This window comes from Salvia miltiorrhiza, chromosome 7 (assembly GCF_028751815.1).
Source record: "Salvia miltiorrhiza cultivar Shanhuang (shh) chromosome 7, IMPLAD_Smil_shh, whole genome shotgun sequence".
Lineage (NCBI taxonomy): Eukaryota > Viridiplantae > Streptophyta > Magnoliopsida > Lamiales > Lamiaceae > Salvia > Salvia miltiorrhiza.
Genome location: NC_080393.1, coordinates 245975 through 267531, shown reverse-complemented (window position 1 = coordinate 267531; position 21557 = coordinate 245975). Strand labels below are relative to the sequence as shown.

At 34.4% G+C, this 21557-nt stretch overlaps 2 protein-coding genes and 1 long non-coding RNA gene across 3 annotated transcripts in view; 1 reads left to right on the top strand and 2 right to left on the bottom strand.

Annotated features, from left to right (window-relative positions):
* LOC130991235 (cryptochrome-1) overlaps positions 1-21557 on the bottom strand; it is a 71648-nt gene that overhangs the window by 5139 nt on the left and 44952 nt on the right. The window lies entirely within an intron of this gene.
* LOC130991241 (RING-H2 finger protein ATL16-like) lies at positions 3110-4955 on the bottom strand. Its single transcript, XM_057915352.1, has one exon. It carries the CDS (start codon positions 4455-4457, stop codon positions 3408-3410), a length of 1050 nt encoding a protein of 349 aa, XP_057771335.1. The 5' UTR covers positions 4458-4955; the 3' UTR covers positions 3110-3407.
* Positions 13359-21380, top strand: LOC130991250 (uncharacterized). The gene is made up of 5 exons (XR_009091111.1): positions 13359-13824; positions 14954-15038; positions 17115-17541; positions 19839-19910; positions 20263-21380. It is a non-coding gene; the product is annotated as an uncharacterized LOC130991250 (long non-coding RNA).

Here is a 21557-nt window from a genome sequence, read left to right as displayed (position 1 = left end):
CTATACCTAATATTTAAACAATTTTCACAAACCTACTTTATCTATTTTCTATACATTTCTTAATATTCGTGCCCAAAAGTAATGGGATGGTGGAAGTAATAAACTAGATAATTAATACAGTGAGTGACAATTATTTTTCTTTCGCACGTTATCTGCTTGAAGCTTATAGCCTTAGTCTTATAGCTCAAGTTCCTTCTGAGCTTTCTAGTTGGCTCAAGATTTTGGGATCATTTAAAATAAAATGATACTCTCTCCACCCACGAAAGAATTTCTTAGTAGAGAATAACATGGATTTTAAGAAAAAGATTATTGAGTATATTGAGAATTATGAAAATGTATTTTAATTAGTATTAAGAGTGGTGAAAAGTAAGGGTAAATGAGATATTTTTAAGTGGTGTGATATAGTCCAAAAATAAGTAGAATGTTTTTTTGTGGACGTCCCAAAAATGAAAAGTAGAAATTTTGTTTCATGGACGGAGTAAGTATATATCTTCAGACCCTAATAGTCTGGACTATGTAAGATGATGACATTAAACTCGTAAAGTTTAACTGAGTTATGTGTGTATACATGTATACCTACTGAATTTGGTTCAAATAAGAATTATTTTTAAACTATAAAATAGGAGCTTTTTCGGCACTTAAATTGGGAAGTTTCGAGCTTCAGGGTGATTAATATGAATTCATTATTTTTCAAAACACATCCATCATTTTCTACTACGACTTCATCATACTATAATAGTTCTTATTTTATACACTAGGTTTATTTATATGTTGTTTTTAGTTGAGGTTCGTTTATATGTTAGTATATATAGTTAATAGTAGAGCAAAATAGATTCAACATTTAAAGTTAGACTATAAATTTATAGATAAGCGTACGTATGCATGGACCGGCATTGAGCATGCTCATGGTTGAGATCATGAAAAAACTTTCAAGAATATAATTTGAGGTTTTGTTTAATTTGTTTCTGTTTTCATTTCTTTGGATTTTTCCTCGTTCTTTGCCCAGGATGCCACGCCAGGTAATAATAGTTGAATTTTGCGATGTTTACTTTTATAATTAGTTTAAATAGATAAACAATTAATAATGAGGTTAATCTTTTGTAAGATGCATTAGAATTTTGGGATATTCCAAGGTCTTTGATAATTTCTATCTCGACCTTGTTTTATTTGATTCATATCTCATTGAAAGAGTGAAATTAAAAAAAATCATAATCTTGAGGATAAAAGTACTCATACATAATCACACACATCTAACTTTTATATCCCTTTATATTTCATCAAAGCTAAATCAAATAGCAAGATTATTAAGTATTTTAATAATCCTTACTCATATTTTATCTATAAAAAAAAAAAAACCTTACTCGTATTTACTTATATCGCTTTCGACATTTAATATAATTCCTTCTTTAAATTAATATTTTTTTGTATATGTACTTGTTGCTGGTATAAGTATAACTATTTCCATGCGAATTATATGGGCCAGGCCTAAAAGATATGGCAGGCCATAACCAATATATTGGGCCCAAATATAAGTAATATTTACATGATAGATATTCGGTTGGATCCAACTCATGAAATTGATCTCAAAATTTGCTGGCAAAACAAAGAAATTGACGAGAAGAAAAACATGGACCAATCTTCATCATCATTTTTTTTTTTTTTTGAGGGTGTTCATCATCATTTTTTGTTTCTATTGAAGGTTTTATTTTCCTTTTCTTCTTCAATTTAGATTAACTACTCTATTACATTTTCGTTGTTATAAAGATAATTACATTGGTCGATTATAGATTAACTAGTCCTATTATCATAGGAAGTTCTTAATTTCTACTCTAGTAAGACTAATAATATCTTCTTTCTTTAAATTACATTCCCAATTTTTTATTAATTATAAATATACATACAAAGCATATAATATTTCGTGCGAAAAAGAGATAAAATTTGAAATACTTTTCCTTATAGATTGTTTGATAATTTGGACATATGTTTGACAAACTCAACGGTGTAATTGTGCCAACTGTGTAACATCACTTTATTCCTATGCATATATGTCTATATTTTCGGGTCTTATAATTTTTTTTAAAAAATACTTAAATATCAAATGGGGCTATAAAACATCTACTCTTATCATTAGAATTAATCGCTGATATTTCAAACATTTGAATGCAATAAAGAAAAAGTAAAAAAAAAAAAAAGAAGTCAACTCCAAATGATTGGAATGGTGCAGGACATATATATATACGATGTGGAATTATGACTTATTGAAGTTCAACAGAGTAATACAATCATCCAATCAATTAGACAGCTAAGTGCAAAAACAAACTTTTTGAAAATAATTTGTGAGATAGTTTGGTAGCTATTTTCTCGAGAGGTTTTTAATTAATTTTTTTCTCAACACCCAGTAGTTAGGGAAGAATAATTTTCCAGGCTGGAAAACCTTGAAATAAATTCACCCTTTATTTTCTCTAGTTAGGTAATCTGTCATTTTGTCCCAATTGGAATTTAGCTTGTAGGGGTCCCCTCTATGGCTCTATCCCAACACTTTTTATTACTAGCATTGAGTATGTGTGATTTAAAGTGATAAATTTATAATTGAATATATTATATGATTATTTTTAAATAAAAAATGAACATAAGCAAACCCTAGTTCAAGTGGCAAAATTGAGACACTCAATTTTTTTTCGTATACGTGCAGATTGCTTATTTGATTATACAATACATATCTATTGCAATTATAAAAAAATGAACGTAATAGATATAGTAAAAATGTGGAATTGCCGAAAAATAAAAACACACGATATAATGTCGTCTCGAAAAGTTTGCTTTTTTTTTTTTTAATTCTTTCCCATCTCTCACAAGTATTTAACCTCAAATTTAAAATTTGTAAATATTAATATTATCGGAATAATTGTCAAAATCGTACATAATCGGTGTGCAATATGATTGGTGTACATAAAATCCGAAGATATTTAACAATCAATCCAAAAAGCATTTCTTCATCTTAGTTGTCTCTTCTATTTTTAAATGTGGAAAATATGAGACATCATTAGATAATGAATAATCGCGATAATTCAAATTAAAAAGGAAGAAAAGTTGGGGAAAGCAAAAGAAGTTGTTCGAGCAATGATTATTACAATAATGACTTCAAGTCAAAATCATATATAGGTGGTCCATCCATCATTAAGCCTTCCAATTTGTAATGCTATCAAATAAATCCAAAATCCAAAATCACAAACGTCACTAAAAGCCATCTCTCTATATGCTACTTTATGACAACAGCCATTCTGTACCTCCCTAAATTATCTAATTAATACCTACACTTCTATTACCTAAAATAACCACCTTTTTAATTATACCACCCAAAAAAAAAAATACAATAAACATAAAATAAAATAATGAAAAAAAAAAAACTAGCTTCTTGGCTCTAATGCAACTGGTTGAACTGCATTTCTGGAGCACCTTCCTTGCCCAAATGAAAAAAATGATTTTTTAACTCTGCTGCTGCTTCCTTCATTTTGATTTAATTCATTATTTACGTGGCCGTGGCGTTGAATAATTTCTTCAACAGCTAAATAAAGCTGGCTGTCAGCCGCCGAATCCATCGAGAACGACCGCCGCATCGGCTGCACCACGAACTGCTCATCCTTCCGCCTGCTGTCGATGCACTCATCTCCCATGCTCGACACGTGACTTAATTTCTTCATTTTTTTCCTCTTCGCCGAGGAGGAACTGTCCGGACACTTCCTCCTCGGCGAGGGGAGCTCGTTCGAGCTGGCGCCTCGCTCGTGGATCCCCGGCGGAGACGACGGATTACGCGGCTCCGATCCTATCTCGATCACCACGTAGTCCTCGTCTCTGCCGGTGAAGCGATCCGCGCCGGCTGGGCCCGGCCCGAGAAATACTCGGTCCATTGGGAGGAGCGTCTCGGGCCGGGCCGCGGAGATGCTGGTGCGGCAAAGCGGGCAGTTGGCGTTGTTCTGAAGCCAGATGTCGATGCAGTCGATGTGGAAGACGTGGCTGCAATTCGGAATCGCGCGCAGCTTCTCTCCCCGCTGGAATTCGTTCAAGCAAACCGCGCAATCGCGAGATTGAGATTGAGATTTAGCGTCGTCGCTGTCGTCGGAGGTTTCGCTCCCGAACTTGAAGATCGGGATGGATCTGATGGCGGCCTCGGTGAGGCCGCGGTTCTCGAGCGGCGGGGAATAGGCCGCCGCCGCGAGCGGGTGCTCCTCCGCCGCGCGCCGCCGCGAGAAGGAGAAGCGGCGCAGCAGGTCGATGCGGTGCCAGTTGAGGCAGCATTTGATGACGAATATGTAGTAGCTGACGAGGAGGATCGCGGTGGCGAGAATGCCGATGACGGCGACGGCGATGATGGGGAAGCTGGCGTGGGAAGTGTGCGCGGAGGAGGCGAAGAGAGAGGCGGGCGGGGCCTTGGCGGGAGAGAGAGCGGCGGGATCCATTGAGGAGTTATATAAAGTGGGGAGATATTATTGCTGCATCGGTTGCGTGGGAGGTCATCGGAAATGATGAGCATCGTGTTCCATATCTCGAGTAATCGGCAATAATTGGAGGTGCATTTATGGATTGCAGGAAATTGAAGGCAGCCCCGCCGCTTGAATTTATGAAGATTTGGGCTAGATGGAGAAGGTTTGGTAGATAGAGAAAGAGACACAGGAAAAAATGAGAGGGGAGTTTGGAGGAGTAGGACCGAACTGAGGAAATTTAGGTTGGATTAAATGCTTGTATTATTGGAGAAGAAAAGGAGAAATTTTAGGGATGTGAATGTGAGTACTATTTAGCTTTAGCTTTGGGGGGTGGGGTGGGGCCCCCTTTTAAGGAAATGAGTAAAATTTATTTGCATTGGCTTCATGTCTAGAATGAGATACTACTCTCGGGCTCAATCTTATTTGCGTATTGGTATGTAGTTTTTCCACTTTGTGTAGGTAGTGATTCCGTCTGCGTGTGAATTGCTTATTTGAGTATACCTCTTGTAATTCTAAAAAAATACTTTACCCGTTTCATAAAAATATGCATAGTTTTCATTTTTTATCTATCCCATAAAAATATGTATAGCTCATTTATCGAAATAATTCTCTCATTAAACATCATGTAAGGCTCTTTCTCTACTCACATTACACTTTACAGGATTGAGCTCTTAAATTTGTAAACGGGGGCTCGGAAATGGAAGGTGCATGACACGTGCCCATCTTGCTACACTTTTGAGACCGGAGCGGTGGAGAGGAGTGGGCTCGCGGGCCGCAGGCTCGGCAATGGGGGGCCTCGCGAATTGGGAGGCTCGAACCCAATTCCAAGCCCCCGTTGTGGATGCTCTAAAAGTAAAATTGTAGTAGTAAACTAAGTTCCTTCTTTTCTTTTGAGCTATTTTGAGAGACAAGATGTATGCATGTCACTGTTGATTAATTTGCCATGAAGGGATGTAGATAGAGTAGAGTGGGCAATGAGTCCACCGTCCACTTACATGGTTGATGTCAAGTGTCAACAGATATGGGCACAGATGAATGTGATTTATGTTTGTTGCAGTTTCACATTGTGGTCCGATTTAAATAATATTTACCTAATATACTAAAGGTGGTCCCTCCCAAGTTCAGATCATACCAACTCATACATCCATACCGCATATTAATATGCTACACATAAAATATTTTGATGCCAAATGCGTTACAAACTGTTTCTATATATGATCATGATCAGTTCTTTTCTAATATCCTTAATTTAAAAGAGATATATATATAAATTAATATAGTCATTTTTTCTCATCTTAACATACCATAAAGATTGGTTACTGCGTATGGGTTATCAACAGCTAGCGCGCAATTTAATTTAAATTAACAAAATCTACATTTTGTGTCTCTTTTGAAAATAAGTACAAATATGGTTGTCACTGTACATATATTAAAGCCGTGATCGTTGCTTGTACAACTATTAACCTTTTCTTGTGTTAATCCATAATTAATCATTGGGGTGAAAGTAAAGTTTTTGCACATGCGACCCATTATTGAAATTTTCTTCCATATGGGTCCAACACATTTAAATATCACATTTCTTTGAAATTTGATGAAATGGATGAGCAAAATTTGATATTCTGCGTAGAAAGAAAGAACAAATGTTTCAGTATGAGACCATTAATTCATATTGGTGACTTTGTTTAACAAAGTCACTATATAAGACAAATACTTTCTTAAAAAAACAAATTGAGAAATCATAGTATATGAATTGGGTCAATAGTGTTTTATGTATGAACTTTCAGTGTTTTTCATAAAATGTCTTGAACTTTTGTTTTCTTCTAAAAAATACTGAACTTTCAGCGTTTGCATAAAATGTACCAAACTTTTAGCATTTTTCCATAAAATGACCCGAATTTTCGTTTCTTCCTAAAAAAAAAAGAATCAAACTTTCAATATTTTCTGTAAAATGTGCCGTTACACAAAATTATGTGACGAAAGATGATTTTTCTCAATTGATTGCAATCAAGTTGTGAATCTTATACCACTAAATTGATCATTTAAGATTTATCATGGCGAAATGAGTCATCTTTCGGTCACCGGATTAGGGGGATAAAAAAAAGTTCGGACATTTTATGAAAAACGCTGAAGTTTGAGACATTTTATGGAGAATACTGAATGTTCGGAGTTTTTTAAGAGAAAACAAAAATTCGAGATATATTATACTCCCTCCGTCCATGAAAGAACTTCCTAGGACTAGGAGGGAGTGACACGGGTTTTAATAAAATATTGTATAGTGTATTGAGAGTGGAGAAAAAATTGTAAAGTGTATTGGGAATTGTGAAAAAGTATTAATAATTTATTGTGTTGTTTTAATTAATGTTATTTGAGTGGTGGGAATTGTCTTAAAAGGGGAGTATTTTTTAAGTGGTGGGGTATTGTCCCAAAATAGGAAAAAGTAGGAAGTTCTTTCGTGGACGTCCCGAAATAGAAAAATAGGAAGTTCTTTCGTGGACGGAGGGAGTATATGAAAAGCGCTGAAAATTCAGAACATAAAATACTAATACGAATACCTTTGGACGGTTGGTAGTTTCAAGGGCAAAAAATAAGGAGAAATCATAGTATATTTTTTTACTATGATTTAATTTTTTTCGTACCTACGCTGAAAATTGGGCAATCGCAAAAAGGACATTTTTTACGTAGGAAGGAAAGCATAGCACACGCATGAATTGGGCAAAATCTTTTGAGTGACTAAAATGAAAATGAGGTATGTCATATCCGGCTAAGAATAGTCAAATTTCTGTGTAGAAAGAATCCTAAAAAGTTCAATACTTATTACACGCATCTCTCTCTTTCTAAACCTTGTGTTCTTTATGTTTGTATTCTTTTCTTTGTATTGTAAATGATGTTGCCTTTATTGTCAAAAAAAAGTGTGAAGTTAATTGCTTCTACTCTATCTCTCTCTCTTTTCTATTTTTGAAGAGTTCCTCTTCATACACATTTAATTATTTCGAGTGTTAATTAAAGCTCAATTTGGGAAGCTCTTCTTGCATTTACTATGTAAATATACATTAATTTTCTTCCAAAACGAAATTAAATAGTGATATTGTTTGAGGAAAAGAAAAATCTATGTGTTTGTGTGGAGAGAGACAGAGAGAGCCGACACATCTTTAATGTGAAGCTTAACTTGTTGACTAAATAAAACAAAGACAATGACTCCCTTCTTTCTATGCGTGTTTTAGGTAGGAAATTAAATAGATCTCAACTCTCCCTATGATTCAAATTGTTGTCAGTTTATAGTCAAAGGTTGAGGCATGTCCATGGATAACATGTATTCTTTTTTTTGACATTTTGTTGAATATTCTGAAAATATATGGACACTTTCCTAGTTTCCTTTCATAACACCAAACATAATTAGGATAACAATTCAGCAAGATTTACTTGAAGATAAGAAAATTATAAGGGATTATGATATGCCATTATATTGCTTTAGAATATATATATATCGAAAATGAAATACTTCATCCCTTCCAACTAATTTGATTAATATTCATTTCTAGGTTGTCCCAACTAAGTTAGATCAATTTCCTTGTATGAAATAAATTTAAGCAATGAATCATCTAATCGTTATGAAGAAGTTGATCAACTTTATCTGGGACAAAGTTAATTTCCAAAGAGATAAATCAAACGAGAATGTATGAGCATTTTAGCTCAATATTATTCATTTCCCTTCCCTTATGAGGGTGAAAGACTATCAATATAGGCCTTTATCTCCCGATTCAATATGTATATTTCATGATGAATAAAATTAAAATGGATGGAATGGAGCATTATTTAATGATTTCTATAATATATATGTTGGGGTGAGTCAAAATATAGATGAGAAATGCACATGGGTGGTGTGGACTGCAGCAACTGCTATATCAGACAGTTTACATGGAAAAAAAATGAAAAAAAAAAGAGATGGAAACATCAACAGATGTGAACGATCCTTATTTTTCTCACTAAAGGTGGTACTATTCACTTACTCTTGTCAGTTTTATAGTATTCAATGCGAATACGAATCACCAATTTGCAGAGACAAATATAGAAAAAAAAATGCATACCTAAATATATTTCTATATATCTAACAGCATTTGGAGTGATTATGTTATTTGCATGCATATAGTCTGTGCAATGAATCTTGAAACTGTTTATTAATTTGACCGCTAATGTCAACGTGTTACTGAGCTAAGCCTGCATCCACGTGATCGATTGTTTCCCTCAGTTAACTTTGATTAATTATAAGAATAAAACATTATATAAATACAGAGTAGGAAATTAATTAATTAAAGAGAATTAGTCTTCAAGATTGTGTTAAGCCATCCATGACGTGTTGGAAAATTAACCTTAAGATTTACATTTATCAAGATCCAACACTAAAACGGAAGCATACATACCTAATATAGTAATATTGATTCCTTGTTATTGAAAATTACATATAATGTGCATCACTATACAACATTCTGACCGATTACTGACGGAATATTCCGTCAGCATTTGGCGAAAGTTCGTCGGCAAATTGAAATGAAATATCTACGAAACACAGACGGCGAATCATGTCTATTTCCAACTAGTCCTCCTTATTCTTTGGTTAAACCAAATACCCAATCATAACCAAATTAACATAGATCAGTAAATTGTATAATCAAATACTTTATAATATGTTTAGAAAGATAACTACAAAGTTTTCTTGGTGGCCAAAGAGGAGAAGAGTAATCCGGCTCAAAAGCAAAACTCAAAGTCACTTTTATATATTTACTTAATTGAATTTAAAAGAAAGTGATGGGGCTCACAAAACTATTTATGTTGGGCTAACCATTTGGGCTTCAAGGGACAATATTTGGGCCCAAAACAATCAGCACAATAGTCTCAAAAGTAGTGTAGGTAGTACATAATGTGAACATGTCGGCGAATCATATAAATTGAAAAATGGTGTTTATATTGCAATAACTTTTAGAACTTATTGAAAACTAAAATCGAATTGAATTTCGTGAATTGCTTAGCAACTAGCCCTTATATATGAAAATTAAATAACGTAACTAATCTTTTTTTTTTTCCATCTATATCTTCGTAATTATTTATATATATATCTCGTCAATAATTTCATTTTTCCTATCATAATTTTCTAAAAACAACCTTAGTGAGGAAGCTTTGAAAGGCCGAAGGTGTGAAAAAAGCCAATATTAATTGTGGAAAAAAGTAAAAGCTCCAAAACTCGCAGCCTATCAATACTCCATCACGAATTATGCAATAAACCAATATAAAAAACATGAATTTCTCCGGATTCCTCGACAGTAACGCCCTTTTCACTCGTATAAATATATTTCAAAATCAATCCCACATTTCTGCAAGCAATTTAAAATGCTACTAGAAAACAAAAAGTTTGGTTAACAAATTAAACAAAAAAAAATGAAACTAAACATCATATTTCCATTAGTCCTACTCTACATTTTGCCCTTTGTTCCAAAATTTCAAGCAACCCAAGGCAAAAAAAACCTACTTCTCCACACCCTTCAACACATTAACTCTTCCACCACTTCCCCATGGCTGGCAAGACTCAACAACAACCGCCGCCCGCCGCCCGGCTGCTGGCGGCGGCCGTGGATTTGCAGCCAGGGCCAACCCGGGCGGCGGCTCTGCTGCCGGAACGTGTGCGTGGACGTCGCTTCGGACGTCAACAACTGCGGCTTATGCGGGAGACGGTGTCGTTTCACGAGGCAATGCTGCAGGGGGCAGTGTGTGAACACAAATAGAAACCCTTTCCACTGCGGGAAGTGCGATAACAGATGTAGGTTTCCCATCCGTTGCAGGTTCGGAATGTGTGGCTACGCTCAGCCGTTTCCTCCGCGCCGACCCTTTCCGCCGGTGCCTCGCCCGCCGAAGCGCCGCCCTCCGCCGGCGGGGTGAGGATAAACATTCGTTGCATGCATGCTCAAAACTTTGTAATGCCCTTTTTATGATTATGTGCTGCGATAATTTTTCGTGTTATTTTAATGTTTCGAGATTTGTGAAAGTCTCAATATGTATGGTATTTGGTGTCAAGTGTGCAACCTATGTAATAATGCAATGGAACTTAATTAATATTATCATGCATGGATAATGGATTAGTAAATGTGTGCTAGCTCAAATTGAGAGCACGCAGCAGCGTAGTTTAATTGGTAAGATGTTTTTTCTCTTTTAATTGTTTAATAATTAGAGGTTTGAATCATTACTGAAGAAAATGAGAAATCATTATTAATTCTTTTGTTATCTATTTTATAAATATTTATTACAATATTGATAAATTCTTATTAATTCACAAATTGGAAAATAAATATAAAAAAAAAATTATACATCATAATTGAATTAGTGAATCTTAGTTAATTATATTAAAAGTATATAAAATTATGACAAATTAATATTGAAGAAAAAAATATAATTAAAACTAAAAAAAAAAATAAAAAATGAAAGTGGGACACAGAGTGAAACACAGTCTCATAATTTATTATATCTACCATATGTATCTCATTCCTAATTTCACTATCTTATACAGTATTATTTATCACAAAAACTTTATAAAAACATGCATGTAGGCAAAGCACAGGTATTTTCGTGTAGCGTTTGAAGCTAAGAGATGAAATCCGAATGTGAAATATTATTGGTTTTCATGAATTAGGAAACTTGGTGACTAATGAAATTTCTTAATCCATATTATCTCTAATTAATCTTGGACATTGACCAAGCTTCTAAAGAAAAGAAAAAGTATAAATTATTGGGCTGCACTGCACTATTATTTATGAAGCTCAAATTTCCAGCCTTACACGAAAATTTTAATAGAGGCCCCAAAAGCACTCATCCTCAACAATTCAACTCTAAAAAAGTCTATCCAATATTAATTTGGCCCAAAGACTAATTCAAATGTCAAGACCCAAAACCTGAAGTTTAAAACGTATCCTTCTAACTAAGCGTGCGGTTTAGACCAACATATAATAACCTCGACATATGCATTTTCATAATTTAACGAGATATGAAATATTTCATACTCCATCTGTCCGCAATATCGTTTCCACATTTGCCATTTCGGTCCGTTCGCGATATCGTTTCCGCTTCCATTTATAAAAGTAGGGTCCACAAACTTCCACTCACAATAATTGTGGGACCCAAACTTCACTCACTACATATCCACTACTATCCACCACTTTTCTTAAAACCCGCGCCGTCCACAATGTGGAAACGATATCGCGGACGGAGAGAGTATAAAATTTAAATAACACTTGCATGTGTTGAATAAACTACATGAGCGGTTAATCGTGTCTAAAAATAATTGTACTCACAGTGCCAACGTGTCTATAGTGCCTACAAAGCATAATCGTGCTCACAATGCAATTCCATACATGCAAGTCACTGTACAAATCAGTGGCAGAGCCACACTATGAGGTAGTGGGGCAATTGCCCCCAATCTTTAGGGGCCTGGCTCCGCCCCTGGTACAAATCATGCTTACAAAGCAACCGTATATATAGTTCCAACTGTGCAATCGTACCGATAAGTAATAAGTCAAACTGCTTTATTCATGTGCAAGTCATCATCGGCGGGCTTCGTTCTTATTTTTATTTGAAAAAGATAAATTAATGTGGATAAAATATGTGAACAGTGTCTACAAAACATACTCTATTTGTACCATAAAAATATGCATAGTTTTCATTTTTCGTTCGTTCTATAAAAATATGTATACTTCATTTATAGTAGTAATAATCATGCCACTAGACAACACAATCAATGTGAGACCATTTATGTACTTACATTATATTTTACATGATCTCTTAAAACTCGTGCTGTCTCATACTATGCATGATTTTATGGGACGGATGGAGTATAATTTAGGCAAAATTTTGTGTTTGCTTGAATGCACGGTGCATCTATTCTAATTAAATCTAATTATAATTCATCAACTGTCAATTATGATTTATTAATCTTTGATTATAATTTAAAATGCACGGGTGTGTGTGTGCCTCTATAATCTAACAATACATTTAGAAGTCAAGTCGTCGCAGCTACTTTCTTCTATAGCCCTAAATGTAACAATGACAAGAGGGCCCAACGATCAAACTCAGCTGGTCCAAATATTTTGCTTCTTCTTCAATACTCTGCCCCACTTATCTATTTTGCCCGCAGACTTTGAGTTTCTGCATTTATGCATCGCATTTTCAACTTTTCTCATCTCATTATTTTTATTTTTATTTTTTTTTCTCGACATTTCTCTGCATTAGGTACTCCCCCAGTTCCATTAGTAATGTCCTGTCACAGCCCAAAACCATTTACTACCTTTGCAAATTTTATTTGAAAATTTATTGTATTTTCGAGATATTAAAAATATAAATCTATGAGTCGAGTTTGTGATGAATTATCTAGTCGCGCCCCTAGCTAGATGTATGACTCTAAATTCTAGGTTATACCTATAGAAATAAAGTTTTATATAAATTTGGGCCTAAATAAATTTATTTACTTAAATATATTTATCATGGACATTATATTAATTTTTGGATTAAGAATAAAATGTTTCATAATTTTTTAAGTGTGCTTATTGTTATTAATGTGCCAAATTCTTTTGCAGTGATCTTAAAACAATTATTCAAGTTTCAACATTTATAGTTTATTAATGATTTCAAGGATTTGGATACCTTATTTTCGTATCTGCAAATTACCAATTCCTACTTTATTTATTTACATTTGTTTAAAGAAGTATCCAAACCAGCAATTCCTATTTTCCTTCTTATCAGATATCTATCCGCCCTATTTTTCTCATTTAGCCACTTTTATGCTCATCATATATATATACATCTTCTACTCCATCTCTGCAAATTTTACAAAGCAAAAACTATACTTCGAGATAACCAAGTTTTTTTCTCTAACTGCAGAACAATCAACATGGTATTAATTTTCAATCTATGAAATTTCTATTTCAGTACAATTTATCATTTCCTGTTTTTACATCTCTACAACTACAAGTATTTCTCTGAACATTCTATATATATTCAGAAAAATCACAAGCACACACCTATTCACTAATCAAACTCCCTTTCCGTAAAATTTGACAACCACAACAGCGAAACTTTGATTTCAAATCTTGATTTTTTTCCTTCCATAGTAGGATTTCTTTCACACTTCAAATCTTTGACGAATACTCAAATTCACAAATTCGATTTTTACTCCTCAACCACGATATTTCAATCCAGTATATATATGTATATCTAATCTTCTTCATCGCAAATACCCAACAAAATCCAACAGGAAAAAGTCTTTTATAATTCATCCTGTTTCCTTCCCACTGCCGAATCTCCATAGGTAATTCTCAAAAACTTGTATAGTTTATTTTCATATGCAAAGATTTCTATTTTCTTTCAATTTACAGAAAACAACCAAACTCCCACAAAATTCTTGTTTTTATAAATTCATACATGCATACATCATCAAATCTATCATTTATAAGAAATCAAATAGAATAGATCTTATATATTACATGGAAAAAGGAAATAGAAATAGGGGAGGCAGAAAGAGAGAGGGAAGAAGAGGGGAAACGGTGGAGCAGTAATACCGCCGGAGCTGCGCGCCACGGCGGCCGACGGAGGTGGAGACAGGGGCGGCGGCGCTATGGCCTTGGCCGCTGCGGTGCTGTTCTTGGTCGGACAGAGGAAGGAGGCGGCTGGGCGGCGCCGCTGTCGACGCGGGGGCGGCGATGGTGGTGCTGCTGTCGGCCAGGAGAGAGAAGGGAGAGGGGTAAGGGGAGGCGGCGGCCGTTTCTGCCGGCCGGAAAAGGAAGAGGACGCCAGATCTGGTAGTCGGCAAAGGTCGTCGGAGCGACCGCAGCTGGGTGCGGTGAGGAGAGAGATCGACGGGGAGCGAGAGGGAGACAAGACCTGAGGGAAGAGGGAGAGAGGTTGAGGAAACGGGAGGGGGAGGCAGAGCCGCCGGCCTCCGGCGGCGGCGTGCCGTCCGGGGCGGCAGCAGGAGGCCGAGTGAACGGCTGAGAGAGAGAGCGGTAGAAAGAATGAAGATGTGAGGCTGCGTATGTGTTATGTGTTGGTGAATTGGGGGTTTTAATTAGGAAAAGTTAGTATGGGCTTAGGAATGGGCTCAGATTAATTAAGTAATTGGGCTGCATTTATTTTGCTTTGGGCTGCATAATTCTTTTAATTAAATTGGACTTGGTATTTTTTTACACTAATCCAAATTTTAAAGAAACATGCATCTCATTATTTATTTCATTTTATTATATTTAATGGATTAAGAATTTTATAAATCAAATACTCAAGTTTTAATTAAATAAATATCAACCCACCCATATTTTTTTTAAGAAAATATATTTTATTACTTAAATTTATTAGATCAATTATTTTTATATGATCCAATAATCTAAATTATTTTAAAGTTCAAATAGGCCCTTATATGTTATTATTTGAATTTATCTGACTAGGTGCGGCGCGACTAGGATATGAATTTTAATTGTATTACTCAAGTTAGCATTCAAGTTGAAGTTCAAGTTCAAGTTAAATTTCCAGGTGTGGGATTTATTTCAGTACATGCACGTGGTTAATATTTGTCCATTTTAATATTATGTGTTTACCGTATGTGTTGTAAAAATATTTATCGCTAGGGGCCAGCATAATTGGTCCAGGACTTCACCGTCCTTGGTATGCCACAATGCGATTTCACGTTACAGGGTTGCAACCATTATATTGTCGCCAGGGATCCATATATAGGGTCCGGGACATTAAAGTCCTTGGAGTTGCCACAGTGCGTATGGAAGTTATGTTACGTTATGACAATATGTGTTACCATTTTATTAACATGGACAATTATTGCATGTTCCCACACTGAGTGTACCCTGTATGCTCATCCCATATTCAACAGTTTCAGGTGATTGATATCGGAGGCGCGTGGAGAGTCGAATGGGCGCGTCGAATCTATTTAAAATAAATGTTTCTTAAAACATATTATGTTATTTCATGTTATATCTTTTGGTTATGTAAACTCTGAAATTTTATACTATTTGAGATTTGTGTGTGATTTATTTAAATAAATGTTGTTATATTATTTTAATGTCATGACTTGTTTAATTTATATTTAAATTCATTTCAAATATTTATTTAAGAATTTATATCTTTACGAAAATATATACATGGATACATACATAATTTTAATTATATAAAGATTTTATTTTGTTATATTTTCCGCTGCTAAAAAGATATTATTTTATATTTAGAGTTTTTCCTTAGTATAAGTTTTATTAATTAGTTAATTATTTTTCTGACATCTTCATGTCATGCTTTGAAAATTTTGATATCTTATAAATCGTTTTAAAAGTGCTTTAAAAACCAATTTTATTTAAAGATTTCTTTTTCTTAAAATTATTTTCGAAAATATTTATTTTAAAAGTGAGTTTTAAATTATTTCAAAAGACTTCCGCATTAAATATTTATTTAAATTTTATATTTAACTCCTTAATTAGATTAGGGTGTTACAGCATGGTATCAGAGCAGGTCTACTTTCCTGTAGACTCTGCAAAATATTTTACATAAAATTCTTAAATGTCATGTGTGAGAAAATCCATTCGACCTCTACGTGCTCCGACTTCAAGGTAAATGTATTTTAAAAGTATTTCAAATATTTTTTTAGGGATGAGTATAAATTGTTTACGTTGAAAGTATGTTGAAATTTGCTGCAATAATTGAAGTTATTATCAGAAAGTTCAAGTTCATTATGCAAGTTATTATGAGAAAGTTCAGTATTCAAATTATATGTTGAAGATTATTGCAGCTATGAGTAAAGATATTTCAAATATTTTTCAAGAGGATGAGTATAAATTATTTACGTTGAAAGTATAGTGAATTTGCTGCAATGATTGAAGTTATTATGAGAAAATGTTCAAGTTCAGTATTCAAGTTATTATGTTGAAGATTATTGCAACTATGAATTGTCAAATTTCGAGGACGAAATTCTTTTAAGTGGGTAGGTTTGTCACAGCCCAAAACCATTTACTACCTTTGCAAATTTTATTTGAAAATTTATTGTATTTTCGAGATATTAAAAATATAAATCTATGAGTCGAGTTTGTGATGAATTATCTAGTCGCGCCCCTAGCTAGATGTATGACTCTAAATTCTAGGTTATACCTATAGAAATAAAGTTTTATATAAATTTGGGCCTAAATAAATTTATTTACTTAAATATATTTATCATGGACATTATATTAATTTTTGGATTAAGAATAAAATGTTTCATAATTTTTTAAGTGTGCTTATTGTTATTAATGTGCCAAATTCTTTTGCAGTGATCTTAAAACAATTATTCAAGTTTCAACATTTATAGTTTATTAATGATTTCAAGGATTTGGATACCTTATTTTCGTATCTGCAAATTACCAATTCCTACTTTATTTATTTACATTTGTTTAAAGAAGTATCCAAACCAGCAATTCCTATTTTCCTTCTTATCAGATATCTATCCGCCCTATTTTTCTCATTTAGCCACTTTTATGCTCATCATATATATATACATCTTCTACTCCATCTCTGCAAATTTTACAAAGCAAAAACTATACTTCGAGATAACCAAGTTTTTTTCTCTAACTGCAGAACAATCAACATGGTATTAATTTTCAATCTATGAAATTTCTATTTCAGTACAATTTATCATTTCCTGTTTTTACATCTCTACAACTACAAGTATTTCTCTGAACATTCTATATATATTCAGAAAAATCACAAGCACACACCTATTCACTAATCAAACTCCCTTTCCGTAAAATTTGACAACCACAGCAGCGAAACTTTGATTTCAAATCTTGATTTTTTTCCTTCCATAGTAGGATTTCTTTCACACTTCAAATCTTTGACGAATACTCAAATTCACAAATTCGATTTTTACTCCTCAACCACGATATTTCAATCCAGTATATATATGTATATCTAATCTTCTTCATCGCAAATACCCAACAAAATCCAACAGGAAAAAGTCTTTTATAATTCATCCTGTTTCCTTCCCACTGCCGAATCTCCATAGGTAATTCTCAAAAACTTGTATAGTTTATTTTCATATGCAAAGATTTCTATTTTCTTTCAATTTACAGAAAACAACCAAACTCCCACAAAATTCTTGTTTTTATAAATTCATACATGCATACATCATCAAATCTATCATTTATAAGAAATCAAATAGAATAGATCTTATATATTACATGGAAAAAGGAAATAGAAATAGGGGAGGCAGAAAGAGAGAGGGAAGAAGAGGGGAAACGGTGGAGCAGTAATACCGCCGGAGCTGCGCGCCACGGCGGCCGACGGAGGTGGAGACAGGGGCGGCGGCGCTATGGCCTTGGCCGCTGCGGTGCTGTTCTTGGTCGGACAGAGGAAGGAGGCGGCTGGGCGGCGCCGCTGTCGACGCGGGGGCGGCGATGGTGGTGCTGCTGTCGGCCAGGAGAGAGAAGGGAGAGGGGTAAGGGGAGGCGGCGGCCGTTTCTGCCGGCCGGAAAAGGAAGAGGACGCCAGATCTGGTAGTCGGCAAAGGTCGTCGGAGCGACCGCAGCTGGGTGCGGTGAGGAGAGAGATCGACGGGGAGCGAGAGGGAGACAAGACCTGAGGGAAGAGGGAGAGAGGTTGAGGAAATGTGACAGCCCGAAACCAAATAATTCATTTAAATTTTTGTTTTAAATTATTTCATATTTAAATTATTTTGAAGCATTTTATATTTAAATTGTGAGGTTATTCAAATTTTAGTCTATGTCATGAATTATCTAATCGCGCCCCTAGTTAGATGTATGATTTCGAACTATAGATTATATCTATGGAAATGGAAGATTATATTCAATTAATTTTACTTTAATTTGGGCTTAAATACTATTATTTGCAATTTAATATATGTTGGACCTTGTTTAATTTTTAATCTAAGCTTATATACATTATACCGGCCCATTTACTTATCATACATTCCAAGCCCATATATATATATATATAATTATTGTGTAATTAACTTTTTATTGAAATGAAAATGAGATTAACGTGTATCTTTCTTTCAGCTAACCAAATTTGATTTCTTTCCGTAATATTTGATAAACACAGCAGCACGTAAGATTTGATCAATACAGCAACAAACTTTGATTTCAAACTTTAATTTCTACCGCAGCAAACTTTGATTTCTTTCACACAGTAGTTGACGAACGAGTAAATTCAATCTATTTAAACCTAATTGTATCATCCTCATTCCATCAGCTTCGAATCATAAACCATCAACTGAATTCTCCATTTGCTCTTTTCACAAAATAACTCAAATCTGCCACTCTCACTACAAATTTCTGCTTTGCCACTTTCAGCTGGTAACTTTAATTTCTTCTGTAATTTCATTTTAGTACATCAATTATTTTATGCAAAAACAAAACTTTCACAAATCTTTCGTTTTACACAGCATATGCATAATCAAATAGAATAGAGATATTATTAATTACACAGAAAGGGAAAAATAGGAGAAGAAACTGGAAATGGGAGTTTGTGGCATAGAACAGGCAGGCGGCGGCGGCGGCCTGCCAACTGCTGCTGCCTGGTATGGCGGCGGCGACGGCAGCCGTTTTTGCTGGCCGAAGGAAGGAGAGGGCGCCAGATCTGGAATAAGGAGGCGGCAGCTTCGGCCTCGCCGATGGCTGTTCGGCTGAGGAAGAGAGAGAAAGAAGGGGAGGCGACGTCGGGCTGGAGGTGACGGCTGGCTGCTCACCAGAGCAGGGGGGGCGGCGTCGGCTTCGCCGAGGGCCTTCTGGCCGAGAGAGAAAGAGAGAGGCTGGAGACGAGAGTTGAGGGAGAGAGGTCAACGGGGAGCGAGAGATGAGGGAAGAGGAAGAGAGGTTGAGGAGATGGGAAGGGGAGGTAGAGCCGCCGGCCTCCGGCGGCGGCGTGCCGTCCGGGGCGGCGACAGGAGGCCGAGAAGAGGAGAGGGAGCAGGGCCGAGAGAGGGAGATGAGGGGGGGCTGCGTAAGTTGTGTGTGTGTGTGTGGATGGGAGTGTGATTAAATTGGGAAAAAGGGAAGTATTGGGCTTGGGCTTGGGCTGGATTTAATGGGCTCAGATTAATTAAGTAATTGGGCTTCATTTTAATTTGCTTTGAGCTGCATTTTTCTTTTAATTAAATTGGACTTGATATTTTTGAACACTAACCCAAATTTTAATAAGAGCATGCATTTTATTATTTGATTCATTAGACCAACTTTTTCCAAATGATTTTATGATAATAAATTCTTAAGATTTAAACTATTATTATTATTATTTTAAATTCAATTAGGCCCTTATGTTAATTATTTGAATTTATCTGACTAGGTGCGGCGCGACTAGGACGTGAACTTTAAATTCTTGCAGTTAATTTTCAAAACTCAAAAGTTCAAGTTTCAGGTGTGGGACTTATTTCAGTACATGCACGTGGTTAATATTTGTCCATTTTAATATTATGTGTTTACCGTATGTGTTGTAAAAATATTTATCGCTAGGGGCCAGCATAATTGGTCCAGGACTTCACCGTCTTTGGTATGCCACAATGCGATTTCATGTTACAGGGTTGCAACCATTATATTGTCGCCAGGGATCCATATATAGGGTCCGGGACATTAAAGTCCTTGGAGTTGCCACAGTGCGTATGGAAGTTATGTTACGTTATGACAATATGTGTTACCATTTTATTAACATGGACAATTATTGCATGTTCCCACACTGAGTGTACCCTGTATGCTCATCCCATATTCAACAGTTTCAGGTGATTGATATCGGAGGCGCGTGGAGAGTCGAATGGGCGCGTCGAATCTATTTAAAATAAATGTTTCTTAAAACATATTATGTTATTTCATGTTATATCTTTTGGTTATGTAAACTCTGAAATTCTATAATATTTGAGATTTGTGTGTGATTTATTTAAATAAATGTTGTTATATTATTTTAATGTCATGACTTGTTTAATTTATATTTAAATTCATTTCAAATATTTATTTAAGAATTTATATCTTTACGAAAATATATACATGGATACATACATAATTTTAATTATATAAAGATTTTATTTTGTTATATTTTCCGCTGCTAAAAAGATATTATTTTATATTTAGAGTTTTTCCTTAGTATAAGTTTTATTAATTAGTTAATTATTTTTCTGACATCTTCATGTCGTGCTTTGAAAATAAAGTTGTTAAATTTATGATTTAAAAATCAAGATTTATATTTGAATACATTATTGAAATTTTTGATATCTTATAAATCGTTTTAAAAGTGCTTTAAAAACCAATTTTATTTAAAGATTTCTTTTTCTTAAAATTATTTTCGAAAATATTTATTTTAAAAGTGAGTTTTAAATTATTTTAAAAGACTTTCGCATTAAATATTTATTTAAATTTTATATTTAACTCCTTAATTAGATTAGGGTGTTACAGCATGGTATCAGAGCAGGTCTACTTTCCTGTAGACTCTGCAAAATATTTTACGTATAAAAAAAAATTACTTAAAATTTTTAAAAGTCATGTGTGAGAAATCCATTCGACCTCTACGTGCTCTGACTTCAAGGTAAATGTATTTCAAAGTATTTTTTTTATGGGGATGAGTATAAATTGTTTACGTTGAAAGTATTATGAAATTAGCTGCAATAATTGAAGTTGTTATGAGAAAATTCAAGTTCAGTATTCAAGTTATTATGTTGAAGATTATTGCAGCTATGAGTAAAGATATTTCAAATATTTTTCAAGAGGATGAGTATAAATTATTTACGTTGAAAGTATAGTGAATTTGCTGCAATGATTGAAGTTATTATGAGAAAATGTTCAAGTTCAGTATTCAAGTTATTATGTTGAAGATTATTGCAACTATGAATTGTCAAATTTCGAGGACGAAATTTTATTTAAGTGGGTAGGGTTGTGACAGCCCGAAACCAAATAATTCATTTAAATTTTTGTTTTAAATTATTTCATATTTAAATTATTTTGAAGCATTTTATATTTAAATTGTGAGGTTATTCAAATTTTAGTCTATGTCATGAATTATCTAATCGCGCCCCTAGTT

Coding starts and splice junctions, on each gene's coding strand:
- LOC130991241 (XM_057915352.1), bottom strand. CDS start 4,457: ATGGATCCCGCCGCTCTCTCTCCCGCCAAGGCCCCGCCCGCCTCTCTC.